General features: G+C 42.4%; 1 protein-coding gene across 10 annotated transcripts in view; it reads left to right on the top strand.

The window, feature by feature from the left end:
- Positions 1–15,071, top strand: part of TTLL5 (tubulin tyrosine ligase like 5) — a 318,082-nt gene that overhangs the window by 28,826 nt on the left and 274,185 nt on the right. For all 10 annotated transcript variants that reach the window (XM_088839430.1, XM_088839428.1, XM_055435681.2 and 7 more), the window contains exons 6-9: positions 913–1,043; positions 6,291–6,373; positions 14,320–14,389; positions 14,810–14,894. In XM_088839430.1, coding sequence (XP_088695556.1) covers positions 913–1,043; positions 6,291–6,373; positions 14,320–14,389; positions 14,810–14,894 — 369 coding nt within the window. The remainder of the gene's footprint in view (positions 1–912; positions 1,044–6,290; positions 6,374–14,319; positions 14,390–14,809; positions 14,895–15,071) is intronic.

Below are 15,071 nucleotides of genomic sequence, written 5' to 3'. Positions count from 1 at the left end.
TCCCAAAATTTGTATCAGGAGTACCAAGCAAAAATGTTTGGAGACCACTAATACTGGGTAGCTGTAGGAGAATGTGTTGTTTTTCTTATTCTCTGGTTCAGTGTTTCTAATTGCTTAATGATAAGTGTCACTGGGGGTACATTACAGTCACAGGTCTTAACTGCAGATTTAAGGAATCACCATTTCCAGAGAAGGTGTATATTTAAAAAGCACCTTTCAGGTGCTTAATCTTTCTAGGTAAATATATTCCTAGAAAGTTATATATTTTAAAAGTAGTGAGTGATCCATATCTCAGTCAAGTTCAGAAATCACTGATTTAGACCAAATCAGTGTTACAGTGTTTTCTGGACCATCTGTACCAAAATCACCTGGGGTACATGTTTAAATGCAGAATCCTAGACTTCATCGCCCAATTTTGAGAGATGTGATCTTGGAACATTCATTTTAAAGGAACTTTATGAGTGATTATTATGCACACTAAAATTTGAGGACCTCTGCTCTAGATCCAAGGAGGACAGTGGGTAAGGAAGAAGTGTTGGTGATACCTAGATCTGGCAAAGAAACCTTTGATTTTAAGAAATCAAAGTGAAAATTTTGAACTGAGCAACAAACGGAATGTGTTTTTAATGGTTACAGCAAAGATTCTTGGGTGGTCTTTAAATAGTGCAACAAACCAGAGACTCATGAATGCGGTCATGGCTAACTGAAGCCCCTCTTTGTAGTTTGCCAGATTCCAATCCCTGATTGGTAGCAGTGATTGCCCTGGTGTTAAGGTGATTATTTCCTTGACAAAGTGATAGATTTGGGGTATAAGACTGTCCTCAGTAACTGCTCATGAACTGGGAACTCTTTAACATAGGAAAACCTCTGAGTCATAGTTTACTGAAATGGAAATGCTTTTATGAAACTTAGGTCATATGAACTAACCCGGAAGGACCGACTGTACAAAAACATCATTCGAATGCAGCATACACACGGATTCAAGGCTTTTCACATCCTCCCCCAGACCTTCCTGCTGCCAGCTGAGTATGCGGAATTCTGTAGTAAGTGCTTGACTCCTGGTGCCCCATCCCCACCCCCCATCCCTCATCCCCATCCCCGGCAACTGAACTTGGGGCAGAGTTATTTATGCCCAAGGGCTTTTCAAATCCTTAAAAAGTTGTTTCTTTAGTAAAACAGCTGCAGAGATAACTTTAACACTGTTTTATTCTGAGTATGTTTCTGTGTGTTTATTCTTCGTAAGCTTGTCAGTGTCAGGTATGTAAGGACATATTGGAGTGTCATATAAATGTGCTCCTGTCTAATACAAAAAGTCCTTTTTCATTGATGAGTTAGTGCCCATGTAAGGATGGATATACTTCTGCATATGAACTACAGATGCACCCTTTTTGGTATCTCTCTTCCTCTTGTCATTTAAGGAATGTTTGTCACCTCAACTTTTGGACGTGTGTGACTTATGTTCTTTGGGGGTACAAGTATCACGCATCTTTTAGTATTAGGGTTTAGAGGTACCAGTTTGTCACCCTATTTCCTTGGAGTTTAGACTAATTGAAATGTATTCATGAGAGTGAAATAGCAATGTGGATGTCTGCTGTATTGTTGGTTAAGCTAGATAGGAGTGTGTGGCCTGCATCCAGGTGTCATTGTTTCTTCTGCCTTAAAGTGAACTTAGACCTCTATGTCCAGACAGAGGAGACAAGCTATTTCAGGTTTTGCTCCTTGGTGGGCAGAGCCCGTCTCAGTAGACTTAGTGCCCAGAAGATACAGAGAAGGAGTGAGGCAGGTCTTTTGGGAGAGTCTAAATAGAAGCGAAGAGCTGACTCATTGGAAAAGACCCTGTGCTGGGAAAGCTTGAAGGCTGGAGGAGAAGGGGATGACAGAGGATGAAATGGTTGGATGGCATCACCAACTTGATGGACATGAGTTTGAGCAATCTCCGGGAGTTGGTGATGGACAGGGAGGCCTGGCGTGCTGCAGTCATGGGGTCGCAAAGAGTCGGACTCGACTGAGCGACTAAACTGAGCTGAACTGAAATAGAAGCAGTAATAATAGCTGATGAACATTTTCTTTCTGTTAAGCCCTCTTCTAAGTGGCGCCTTTCTCTGAGGTGGGAACTATTACTATTCCCAGCTTTATAGGTGAGAAGACTAAGGTACAGAGAGGTTAAGTAAGTTTCCGTAAGTTGCACAGCTGTTTGGTTTCAGAAGCCGAGCTCCTCACCACTGTGCCTTGTGGCTGCAGACAACTGGGTGTGAGCACACAATGACCATCTCTCAATACCTCCCTCGAGAGAAGGCAGTTCTATGAGGGAGGTCAGATTCGACACAGAGAGGATAGACAGACGGATAGTTTTCTTCTCAGTAAGTCCAAGAGAGAGACTATTCCTCTCTCATGGGGAAGCATGGGAAGAGGAAGAGAAAATTTGCTCTGACTTCGTGGCTTTGATTCTGTTAACCTGTTGTACTTTGCAGCCTGGTCCGGTCACGCAGTGGGGTGCTCATCCTCTGCAACTAGTGTCAGGGATGGTCGCAGGTCTCCTGCTTCACCTTGGAGAGGCCATTCCTCTGGGAGCACCTGTTGCCCCTGCCGGGACTAGTGTTTCCCTGTTGGTCCACAGCAGGCTCCAGAATGGGTCAGAATAGAGAATTCAGTAGATGAATTAACTTCAGAGTGACAGTATACTCAGAGCTGAACATTTGTAGTTAGGGATTTTTGTTAGGAGTTTTTAGCCACGATACCAGGGCCTCCTGTGTCTTACCTTTCTCCTCTGTTCAGTGGGACTGTATGAATGTTATAGTGCTGGGATGGTTAATAGCTTAATACATGGAAAGCACTTGGAATGGGGCCTGATAGGTCCGTAATACATGTTCAATAATATTTCCTATTTCAAGTTATGTTGAGATGCATCGTTACATAAAAAAAGTAAAAAAATTATGTAGTAAGCCAACGTGATAGCATAAAAATGCCTCAGCTACCATGTCAGCAATGTAAAAGGGTTCCTGATAATGAATACCTCCTGCTGTGGAATCCCTAATGAGAAATAAAAGTCTAGAATAATTCTGTATTTAACAGTAAAGGGATATTAAGTTGAAAATTCCTTTTTTCCTCTCCACTAGCTCCTATTCTGTGGTTCTTCCCCACCCTTTGGAGGCCGGTTTGAGGGCTGAATGCTCATTCAGAAGGTTGGATAGAGTTAGAGTGCCCCCATCTGTTCAAGCCTGACCTGTTTTTCAGTAGAATTGCTACTGCAGTATATTCTTCAAATTCTTATGGGTTCTACATTCTAGAAGGGCAAGAGGAGTGTCACATTTTGGACCTAGTGTGGATTTGAGGTGCCTACCGGCTTCCATGTGGTGATGTTTTGCAGGCAGTTGTAAAGGCAGTTTTGAATTTTGGCCAGGGATATAGATTCTTGAAGTTGTAGATCTGGAGGTGGATATGATTACCATGGACAAGAAAAAATGAGAGAGGGAGAACCACAGAGAAATCAGAGGGGAGAAAGAGGTTGAAGATACGAGCAAAGGAATGAGATCCCAGATGAGGCAGGAGAGAGTTTGATCAAGAGCATGAGTAGAAGGGCGAGTCTCTCCCCTAAAAGGTGGAAGGAAGGAAGCTAAGTGGTCATTGAGATAGCACTTTTTGATGGGAGGGTAGCAGGTGAGTGGGTTTATGTTACAAAATACCAGCCTTCTTGGTGAGGAAGGTGATGAGGACACATACCAGGAATGAGGGGCGTAGGGATGGGTTTGGGTGTTTGAGGGGCAGAAAGGCGTGTGAATAGCCTGCAAAGGGCCTTCGGAAGAGAACTGGTAAGGAACGTGAGGGTTGCCTGAAGATGCTAGAGATACCAGTCAAGGCGGATCTCATGAATTTGTAGCTTTCTTTTCTTATAAGAGAGAACCTGAAATGCATCTTTGCAGAGACCAAGCCCACAGACCAAACACTGCCTCAAGAGATGTGAAAGCCTAGATATTGCCAAACTGTTCCCAGTAATTAGAATGTGAGGCTTGGAATATACGGACCAGATCTTGCTAGATTCCCAGTGCCACTGCTTCTAGTGTAACGGTGTGTGGTACAGTTGGAGGTCTGTGACACCAAAGATCCTAACCAAAAATCTTGTCAGCTGCAGCCGTGTCCCCCCAGTGGACAACTTTTCTAAACAGAAAGGAGGAAACAGCAAGGAAGACAGGGTGGCACCAAAATCAGAAAGGCAGAGACCTTATCCCACAGCCCAGCAGATTCCTGGTTACTTCTCACGGGCCAGAATTGTGTCCTCTGGCTATCTTTAGATGTAAGAGAGGCAGAAATAATTCAAAAGAATGAGCAAAACTTTGATGTCAGCCAGTTAACTGCAGATGACTGGATTTCATAGCAATCAGTAAACTTACAGAATCCAAACAGTAGGATTATGAGAGATCTCATAATTTGAATCAGACTTAAAGCCCGCATTTTAAAGATGAGACTAGATAATTAGAACTCAGATCGTCCTCCTCCTGGTTCAGTGCTTTTTCCATTAGACCGAGCGTGCGGCCACCCTAGGAGCTAGAGGGCACTGGAAAGAATCGCAGGCCCCCGTCTAGTATATTCCGTCCTGGCAGACTGCCCAGCTCCTCGTCCTGCCTCTGCTTCTGATGCACGTGTTTGGAAAGGAAGAAATTTCTTTGAAAGAAATCAGTGAAATTTCTGTGAAAGAAATCAGTGAAATTTCTGTGAAAGAAATCAGTCCTTGTTCTGAAATACAACAAATCAAGGAGAAACGCCTAGCATAAAGGACAAATTTTTGGTATTTAAGATTTTGAGAATATGATAAAAGTGAAGCACCAATAGAAGCAGCAACTTCTGATAAGGCCAGTCCACAAAGTAAGGTTTGTTGAAAGTGTTAGATGGCAGAAGTTGCATTCAGCTAGATTTTCCCTGTTCTGAAAACGAGCATTTTCTGCATCCATTTGTTCCCAGAGGGTTCTGTCTCCATCAAGGTCTGGTCATTTTCTGTGGCTTTCCTGTGGCTCCCTCCCTTCCTCTTTGTGAATGTCTGATTTCTTGCTTAGTGTCTGCCTTTCTGCTGGGCTAATCTCTGTGCAGGTGAAGACTGTCTGCATTCCACACACTCGAGAACTGCTTGACACGTGTTGGGTACTTAGAAGTACTGAATGAATGAAGTTTAAAAAATCTTTTTGTTTTCTTTTAATAGTTCTTTTGTTTTCAATCTATTGTAATCTCAGAATTTGGGGAAAATGGCAAAATGGAAAAAATAAAGTGTATACATATACATGTATTCAGTGGCTTCACTTTATAGAGATTAATGAAGGTTAATTTGTCTTATAACTGTAAATATGCCATTCATCACAGGACTCTAAAATTAGATAAATTATATTTTTTGAAAGGTAATATAGTCATGGCACAAGAGAAGTACAAAACGATAATCGGTGAAAAGGCTTTTTTCTTCTCTTTCTCAGTCATCTAGTTCTCCCCGGAAGTGATCAGCATAGTGTTTATACATGTCCTTCTAAAGACAGGCTGAGCACTTCCTAGCACATGGCCTGAGTGTGTGTGTGAACAGATGGGAGTGTATGATACGCAGTGCCCTGCACTTTACTTCTTTTCACTCAACAGCCTGTCTTTGAGCTCATTCCTTCTCACTAATAACATTCTCATTTTGTGTGTCTGCTTAATATTTCATTATATAGAACAGGTGTCTGCATACTACAGCTTTTGTATCGAATCTGGTCCCATGAACTAAAAATGGTTTTTCCGTTTTTAAATGGTTGGGGGGAAAAAAATCAAAGATGAATAAAATTTTGTGGCACGTGGGAATCATAGGAAATTTGGTGTCCATCCATAAAGTTTTGGGGGACCCAGCCATGCCCCTTTGTTTACATATTCTTTCTGGTGGCTTTTGAGCTACAGTGACAGAGTTGAGTAGTTGCAATAGAGATTGCATGGCCTGTAAGATTCTTGAAAGTGGTTTGTGACAGTAATAGACTAACATCTGAATATGTGCCTTATTTTGTCTTCATCCTCTCATTCAAGAGGGGAAATGATGGAAGAAATGTATTATGTAATTTTGCTGTCTCCTCTTTTCTCCTTATCTCTTTCCCTTTGCTCTCTCTCTTCTCATTTTTAAGGCTAGTCCAAAAATACAGGTTATTTTAGCTGCTGTCCTTCACTTGGAAATTTGGAAAATTCTTTGAGTACCTGAGTAGATAACCATGTTGAAATTTTAGATAATAAACTCATGTCCTTTCTTTCTCCTGCCCCGCTTTTTTTTTATCTTCCAATATTTTGAGCAGATTCATATTCAAAGGACCGGGGACCTTGGATCGTAAAACCAGTGGCCTCTTCCAGGGGGCGGGGTGTCTACTTGATCAACAATGTAAGTGTGCAGCGGTGGTGTGCGTGACTCTGTGTTTGTGTTAGCTAAGTGTGCATTCCGAAGTGTACTTTGAGGGAGGGCATGAGTCTGCTGTTCACCTTACTGGCAGTAACCTCCTCCCACGCCAGCAGTTACTCTATGGCTAATGTCACTTGATTGAATTTGGGGGGAGGGCAGCCTTTGGTGTCAATGGGAAAGAAGTACTTTTTCTGCTTTCAGCATTCTGTCTTGCAAATTCCTCCGCACTAAGCATTAGCTGGTAGCACGTACATTTAATTCCTATTGTGAGGAGAACTGTGGATTCCTGCCCTCAAGATCATCAAGCAAATTAACCGTAATTTAATTCGGCATGGCATCCTTGCTGCTCGTGCCAGCCCCGCTTCTTCCTCCTCATCCACTTCTTTTTTCAGAAGTCATCAGTATCTTGATTCTTTGCCAGATCCTCATTAAACATTGTTTTTCAGTTGAATAGATATACAGAATAAAATAAAGTCTTAACCCCAGTCTCACTCGTTAGACTTTTTAACAGTAGTTAGTAACTTAATACAGTTGATTTGTGTTTTATCTTTTCTCAGCTTTACATTTTGTTTCTTAATTCTCAGTTTGATATTCACTGCACGCATATCACCTCTATCCTCCCTTCCACATTCCATCTCTAAGTTCAATTACTTTTTTTATTGCTTTTATATTTTAAAGGTTTATCATGTTTACATTCTCTTCAATAACTGTTATTCAGTTTCTCTGCTTTATAATTGAGTAAAAAATTTAAACTTACAGAAATTTTACAGATGGGAATTCTGAAATTTAATTAATATTTCAGTCTGGGTCTTTGATCATACTTCCTTCTGCACATTTGATCAGCCCTTTCAGTTTAGAAACTAGTGATCTTCTTTATTTCAGGGAAAATCATTCATTTTTGTCTTGTTCTGCTTCTGAAACTCCTTTTTGAAGCATTCTGGGTCTTCATGTCAACTTTTTTCCCATTTTAAATTCTCTGTCTTTTCCCATCATTATCTTCTGGATCACCAGTTTGAGTGCTATCCATTTTATCGTTCATTCCATCTACTGTATTTCTATATTGGCTCTCATAATGTACAAAAACTCTTATTTTCCGATTTGCTTTTTTTTTTTTCCTGGATAACATCTTGTTATTGCTTAATAGATGCAGTTTGCCAGCTGGTCTTTCTGACCATACAAATTGAAAGCTTTTTAAAGTTCTCTTTTGTTCCATGACTTTTCGTGGGCCCTTTTTTTTTTTTCTTGCTATTGGGTTTTCTTGATTTCAGTGACCTTCAGTGTTGAGTCATACTAATGAACAGAAGACTAGACTGATTGAAATTGACAGCCAGCTTGGGTTTCCCCTGCCATTGTGTAGGACCGATTCCCTGGACAGGAGGGCAGACTGAGCCTTGTGGCAAGGGCAAGGTGTGTTGACTGTCAATCTGCACTGTAGGTTGATGTGGGTGAGGATCGTTGCCTCTTCCCTCTCCCTTGCCAAAACAGAACTGGCCTGATTGTGGATTTAAAGGAAGTGAAGGAGGAAGCAGACAGAACAGGCTCCATCTTGAAAGCAGGACTCCATCTTGGGCCGGACTGTGGACTTTGATCTATATGCCTAGTATCTATGGAAATGACATACCAACTGAAAACCAGACCCCCCGGATGGAAGAGCCCCAGGGCTCGTACCTAGACTCTCCATTGCCTAAATGAATACCCTAATTATCTGTGTAACCAAATAGAATCATATATTCTATTATGCTTATTGGGGTATGACCACAGGCCTGTTGGTAATTGTCCACCGTTAACTACCTAGGCTTAAGGCATATGAATCATGGCTTAACTTTGATTGTGTCTTACTTCTCCTTTGTTCATATTAGTTTCAGAGAACTTGGGGAGGTGGGTTTGAGCAAGTACACTTAGGGTTTATAAGGTTTTCACAGAAACTGGTTGGGTTCGTTGGCTAAGAGGAGACTCTGCCTTGGGCCCGCCAGCATAATTAACTGCACTCCACTATCTGCATTGTCCTTCTGGGTGAGTTTGTTTCCCGGATCGCGTGGCCACAACAGAAGAGTTTGGCGATTTCCCTCTGGGGCGGTGCTGCCTTTCCCCTGTTTTCCCTTTTTGTGTCTGCCATGGGGCTGCAGAGTTCCCCTCCTCTGTCGGATCCCTGCGCCCACCCACACAGACGTCCTCCTGTTAGGTTTCATTCTGAGGGCTAAGCTGTGGTTGTTGAAGGCCTGTTGGCCACAGTGTTTTAAACACCATTTGTTAATTAATTATCCGATTCTTGTCCCTTGGCTCCCTCCTGCTGTCCATATGTGTGTTCACTGCCAGCTTGGAACTTCTCAGATGCCTTCTTGGGAAGATCACTCTCCCCTCTGTGATATGTGGGGCTGGGTCTTCCTGTGCTGTTTTCTCAACCTGTTCCCATCTGCTTTCCATCTTTCAGGATTTCCTTAAACCTTTGGTCTTTTGTTAGTTCCTTTAACTGTTTTTTAGCCTTGTTATTTATCATTTCATTCTTTTAAAAATATCTTCTCTGTCCTTCCAGTGGGACCCTGGAAGAGAGGAGAGCAGGAGATGGATGTTGTGTGTACAGTTGGTATACCATCTCAAATTTCCCAATTCTCTTTCTCTGCACATGATCTGAGCTATTTTCTATACATGCAGAAACTGATTTTCTGAGGGGCCTTTCACATGGGAAAATCCTCAAATTCAGTCTGGACAGTAAACATTGATAGCCAGACCTTTTATGCTGGAGAAATACAGGATGTGGTTCTGATGCAGTAACTGTACAGCCCCAGGCCCAGGCTACAGGGCCTGCTCCCTACTCCTGGGTCACTCTGGAAACCTTCTGCCCAGGGTCTCTTGTGGACAGAAAGCCCTGGTCATATGCTGCAGAGCTCTCTTTTCCTGTTTCTGTTCTGACCTTGGTGTGAAGGCTCCTGTCCAACAGCTTTTCCTCCAACTCTGCGCCAGGAGCTCCAGTGTTGTTTGAATCTCATAGACGGCCCTCGTTTGGGTTTGGGTTTGAGCTGCCAAATGGAATTGCTATTGAAAGTCAACTGTGGTACAAGTTTGCTTTTTATTTTCTTAGACATGAGTCAAAAAGAATAGGATCTATTCCCAGCTCATCTGGGACTTTTTTCTCTTGGAATGCTCTTTTGCCCTGGTGATTTGTTATTTTAAAATCAACATCATAAAGAATAGAAAAGTTAAACTTTCCTTGGTGGGGCTGAGAACCCCGTGCCCTGAGTCTTCCCTGTCTCAGAAAGGGGGTGACAAGTCTTTAGAGAATGCGCATTTGGCAGACTCTCCTCCTGCCTCCCACCTCTCCCTGGGCTAACTCCTTGGAGACCCCCTGCAGAGATCAAAGTACTTGGCGGGACCCTTTGCCTGCCCCCTCCCCCTCAGTGAAGCTTTGGAATGAGTCTGATTCTTTGAGGTCTTTGGTGGAGGTGCCAGACAGAAGCCTGGGGAGATGCCAGCAAGCACCAGGGGAGCTGGCAGCAAGTGGGCGTAATGGGAAAATATTCCCAATTTTTCTCCAGATCTGGAATTTTATCACATCTTACCCAGACCTACAAACCATACAGTTAATATGCTCCTCTCCCTCCCTCCACACACACACACACACACACACACACACACACACACACACACACGGCCTCACCATCTCCTCTGTTCCATACCTGGATCCTTTCCCATGGAATATGTGACCCATTAGCCAACTGGATGAAGTAACTCTTTCCAAGACTGCTGCCTGCTTTCCTTTTAGACTCGAGGGGGATGGAGAGGGAGGGCTCTGCTGGAGGGTCTGTGAGCCCTACTAGTGTGAGTGGGTGAGGCGTGGCAGGGTGGGGCAGAGTTAGGTGTGAGACCCAAGTAAAAACACCTTCCCCTGTCTTCCCACTGGAGCAAGAAGGGCCTCTCATTAAAAGTTCCCCATAATAGTCATAACCTTTTGAAAAATATCTGCAAATAGCTACCTTTGCCATTACGAGAATAGGATAAAGGATAGGAAAAGCTTTCCTTTCATGTAACACTGAAGAGGGAGAGGAGTGTGAGCTCCTACAGGTGGGAGGGTCTTGGCTGGTCTTAGTGCTGGGCTCTTTAACTCTGGAAACGCAGCGTAAAGGAGCAGAGTCGTGTTTGCTCCAGCTCCTTCAGTAACCGTGACTAAATGCCATATTGTCCCAATTTAGTATATTCAAATCAAGGAGGGAAAAGATCTGGTGTTTTCCGATTAAGGTATGGATTTGATTATGGAAATCAAGTCTAGTCATCCTTGTCTCACACATTATCCTTGGTAAATACGATACGCACATCTTCTCTGAAATTTTTAAGTATCAGGAGAGTTAGGGTTAGGAGAGTATTTAGGTCACTGTTCACCCCTCTCTTTGTGAATATAAGTCTCCACAGCTCTCTTGTTTCTGTCTGCTCATAAGCTCTCCATATGCTCACCGTTCAACAGATATTTAGGACGTCCCTGCTGCGTGGCAGGTGCCAGCCTGCCTGAGGAGTAGGGATCATCTCCTAATTCTTATGACTCTTTATTGTAGGAATAGGATTGCCTCCTAATTCTTACGTCTCTTCATTATAATTGAGTGCACTGAATGATGTGAGTGGTGTATGGCATGCTATGAGGAATGCTGTTGAATCGTGGTACTCAGTAAATGGAACTACACAGATACTGTTGAGTTTGCAGTAATAATAATAACTGATATTTCTTGAGCATTTACTATGTGCCTACCATTGTACCTCCCAAATACAATCTCACTTAGTCTTTTTTATGAGAATCCTAAGAGGTCGTTACTATTCCTTCCTTAGTAAGTGAAGATTTTAACTCAGGCCTGGCTGTTTCCAGAGCATACCCTCTTGACCGCTGTACCATTCTATCTTACAATAACTTAACAGATACCATGAGCTTTAAAGTCGAATTAGAAAAATGGATGTGTTTTCCGACAATTCAGATTCTTGCTTTAGCATACTTAGGAGGGCAATTTGAGCTTAGAATTTACATCATTTAAAATAAGTTAATTGGGGATGGATGAAAATATCAAGAAGATATTTGGATGAAAATATCAAAAAGGCTTGACGATATCAAAGAGATTTCATTAGTTGCTTATCTGTATATTATAGTATACAAAACAACAACAACTGTATCCAAAACCATTCTTTTCTTCTGTGAACTTGCACTTTAATTCCTGATGCAGACAGAAATGAGAGGTATAGACCATTGAACAAGTTATCTGAACAGTGTAAGAGATTATGTTCTGCGTAACTCAAAGGACAAATGTATATGATGAAGAAGGAAAGAGAGGAAATGAGCACGGACATTAGATAGAGTGTCATAGCGTGAAGACCATTACCAGTGTCATCTCTGGTCCCGAGGCACACTGGGTGGTCAGGTTGGGTGGTCAAGTATTTCTTGTAGCCTGTAGGTGTTACTTAGTAGAAAAAGAGCTGCAATTGTTTACTTTTAGGTTTGGAACACAGCCTGTAGCTTGCTGCTTTGTACTGTGATTGCATCAGTTCTTACACACTAAGCTGACTCAAAATAGAGATAGTCTGTGTGAGAAACTGATCAGGAAATAGTGTGGGCGACCAGAGCCAAAGCATGAATCAGTAGTGATGTTGTCGTGTCCGTATGACGCATAGAGATGGCTTGTGAAGTTGTGTTCTGAGTGAGATGGCAGCAGTGGGAAATGAGAGGGAATCTTATCAGCTTCACCCCGGGGTCACAAAATCATCCTTTAAAAAAAAAACAAACTGTAGTACTTAGGATAGCAAATACATTTTTATAAAGACAAACTTTTGAATTGGGGGGACAGTTATTTTAGGTCAGAACGTGGGTGAAAATAGTGCTTAAGAACTAAGTTTCTGAGGCAGACTGTCTAGGTTCAGTTGGTGCTCTATCACTTCTTAGCTGTGTGACTTTGAGCAGTTTCCTAACCCTCTCTGACTCGCCCCTCATCTGTAATATTTGGATGGTGATATACCTACCACATGGCTGTTAGATGATGATTAAATGAAATAATACTTATGAAGGATAAGAGCAATGTTGGCACATAGCAGATGTTCGGTACGTTTATTCAGTTTTTTTTTCCTGCTAATGTTAATAGTGTGTCTGTTGTTGCTGCTGTAACTATTCAGTTCAGTTTAGTTCAGTCGCTCAGTCGTGTCCGACTCTTTGTGACCCCATGAATCACAGCACGCCAGGCCTCCCTGTCCATCACCAACTCCTGGAGTTCACTCAAACTCATGTCCATCGAGTCAGTGATGCCATCCAGCCATCACATTCTCTGTCGTCCCCTTCTCCTCCCACCCCCAATCCTTCCCAGCATCAGAGTCTTTTCCAGTGAGTCAACTCATCGCATGAGGTGGCCAAAGTATTGGAGTTTCAGCTTTAGCATCAGTCCTTCCAATGAACACCCAGGATTGATCTCCTTTAGAATGGACTGGTTGGATCTCCTTGCAGTCCAAGGGACTCAAGAGTCTTCTCCAGCACCACAGTTCAAAAGCATCAATTCTTCGGCGATCAGCTTTCTTCACAGTCCAACTCTCACATCCATACATGACCACGGGAAAAACCATAGCCTTGACTAGACGGACCTTTGTTGGCAAAGTAATATTTCTGCTTTTTAATATGCTATCTAGGTTGGTCATAACTTTCCTTCCAAGGAGTAAGCGTCTTTTAATTTCATGGCTGCAATCAGCTGTAGCTATTATCTTCACAATTATCATTAGAGACACTTTCCTTTTGGAGTCCTTTGTCCTGTACGGATTGTGGTGCCTGACAGCTGATTTTTCTATCTTCATCTCACTTGGAGTTGTTCTGTTCCAGATCTTTAACCAATAATCTACAGTAATTTCCCGTTTCCCCCTGTGTTCAATCTAAATTCCTCTTACCAGGGGTTTAAATCCCTTTGCCAATGGGGTCTCCCTTTCTCATTATCTAACCGTATTTTTCATTGTTTCCCAACTGAGTCTTTTAGCCCCAAGTCACTGAATCTGCCCACTCTCCTTTCTCCCTGGGCTTTGTCTTTCCACACCGGCCTCCTTCCCTTTGCACCGTGCGCTTGCTAGCTTTCAGCACTCCCTTCTGAACCTACTCATCCTGAGCCAGCTTCCCCTGACTGGCCCTCCTAGCAGCTCTGCATTTCCGCCCGGGCAACCTCACATCTCACACTTGCAGAGATGCTGCTTTGTGTTCTTTTAAATTCTGTATTTTGCTCTCCCTCTCCCCAAACAGCAGACTCTCTGGGAGTAGGGCTTGGGCTCTGTGAGGGCAGGGATCGCATCTGTTTTCTTCATCACTGTATCCCCAGAGCCTTATGCAGCACCCATCAATACCCATCATTATTGTATAGGCAGTTCTTTTTCATTGAGAAGTCTTTCAGAGATCTAGTCCAATCTCTGCCTACAGTGGCACAGTAAGCACTATTCAGTGAATCAGTGAAACATTCGTCCCATCTCACGGGGAGAATGCCAGAATCCTTTGCAGAAAGATCTGTAATTTCTCTGATTAACTTGATGAAGGCCTTCCTGTAAGAGTAATGGTGGTATTTAAAAATATCTAATGTGCTTTATTTACGTCTGGGAGAAAGCAAGTTTTTATTTATTTTTTTAGTAACTTTTATTTTCTTGGTATGTAAATATTTATTATCAAGTATAAAAATCTTTAAAGCTATTTAGGTTCTGTTTATTATGTGAGAGGTGCTATATAAATCCCCCCCCGCCCCGCCCCATAACTGGATTCTCACAGTGTTTATGGAAATGGTATATTATATGGCCAACTAATATATGGGTAGCTTAGAGGAAAACTTTTCTTAAAGTTTTAGTTTTCCATATTATCATTTCTCAAAGGTTAAGAACTTTGCTTCTTTACAGTAAGTTAGGTTTCCTTTGCATTTCGACCTTTCATTTTTCTCTTTGCTCAACAGCCAAACCAGATTTCCCTGGAAGAGAACATCCTGGTCTCCCGTTACATTAACAACCCCCTGCTCATAGACGGTGAGTTGTGATTAAGCCTTTGACTGGATTGGGCTAGATCTCACTAATTTTTTTTTTTTTAAACATTTGTATAGTCTTCTCTAGTAAGTGTTTATTAAGCTAGTGTGAAGTGCTTGGCAACTGTGACTCAGAGATGAAGCTGGTTTCTTACCTATCTCATGGGATTATTTTGATGATGATTTTGAGATAATAAAAAACAGTGTTTTCTATCGTTGTAACAAATATGTATGGAAACTATATATATGTTTATGTGGTGTAGTGATTATTTATCTTCAAAGGTAAGGTGTGTGGGCAGGGTGTGTTTCATGGGGAGAGGACTGTTCTCGCTCGCATGTTGCTTTTGTTACCGCTGTCCTGTTCGGCTCTGTAACAGAAAACCAAGAGCTTAGCTTTTCCCTGTGCACCCTGGTCTTTTTGCAGATTTCAAATTTGATGTGCGCCTGTATGTGCTGGTGACGTCCTATGACCCTCTTGTCATCTATCTCTATGAAGAAGGACTCGCTCGGTAAGAGACCGTTGGGTGTAGGGTGTCCTTATTAGCAGCAGCAGCAGCAGCAGCAGCAACGTGAGTTGACCCACTGAAGAGTGCATACTCAACTCCGGAAAATAGGAGTGTCCCAGAGGAGCTTCAGATTACAGAAATCAGCCTCACTTTCATTCACAGCCTCACCTGCATATCCAC

Source organism: Moschus berezovskii, chromosome 9 (genome assembly GCF_049115385.1).
Source record: "Moschus berezovskii isolate FMDL1 chromosome 9, NW_MosBer_1.0, whole genome shotgun sequence".
Lineage (NCBI taxonomy): Eukaryota > Metazoa > Chordata > Mammalia > Artiodactyla > Moschidae > Moschus > Moschus berezovskii.
Note: the sequence above shows the minus strand (reverse complement) of the source record. Positions and strands in the feature narration are given on the sequence as shown.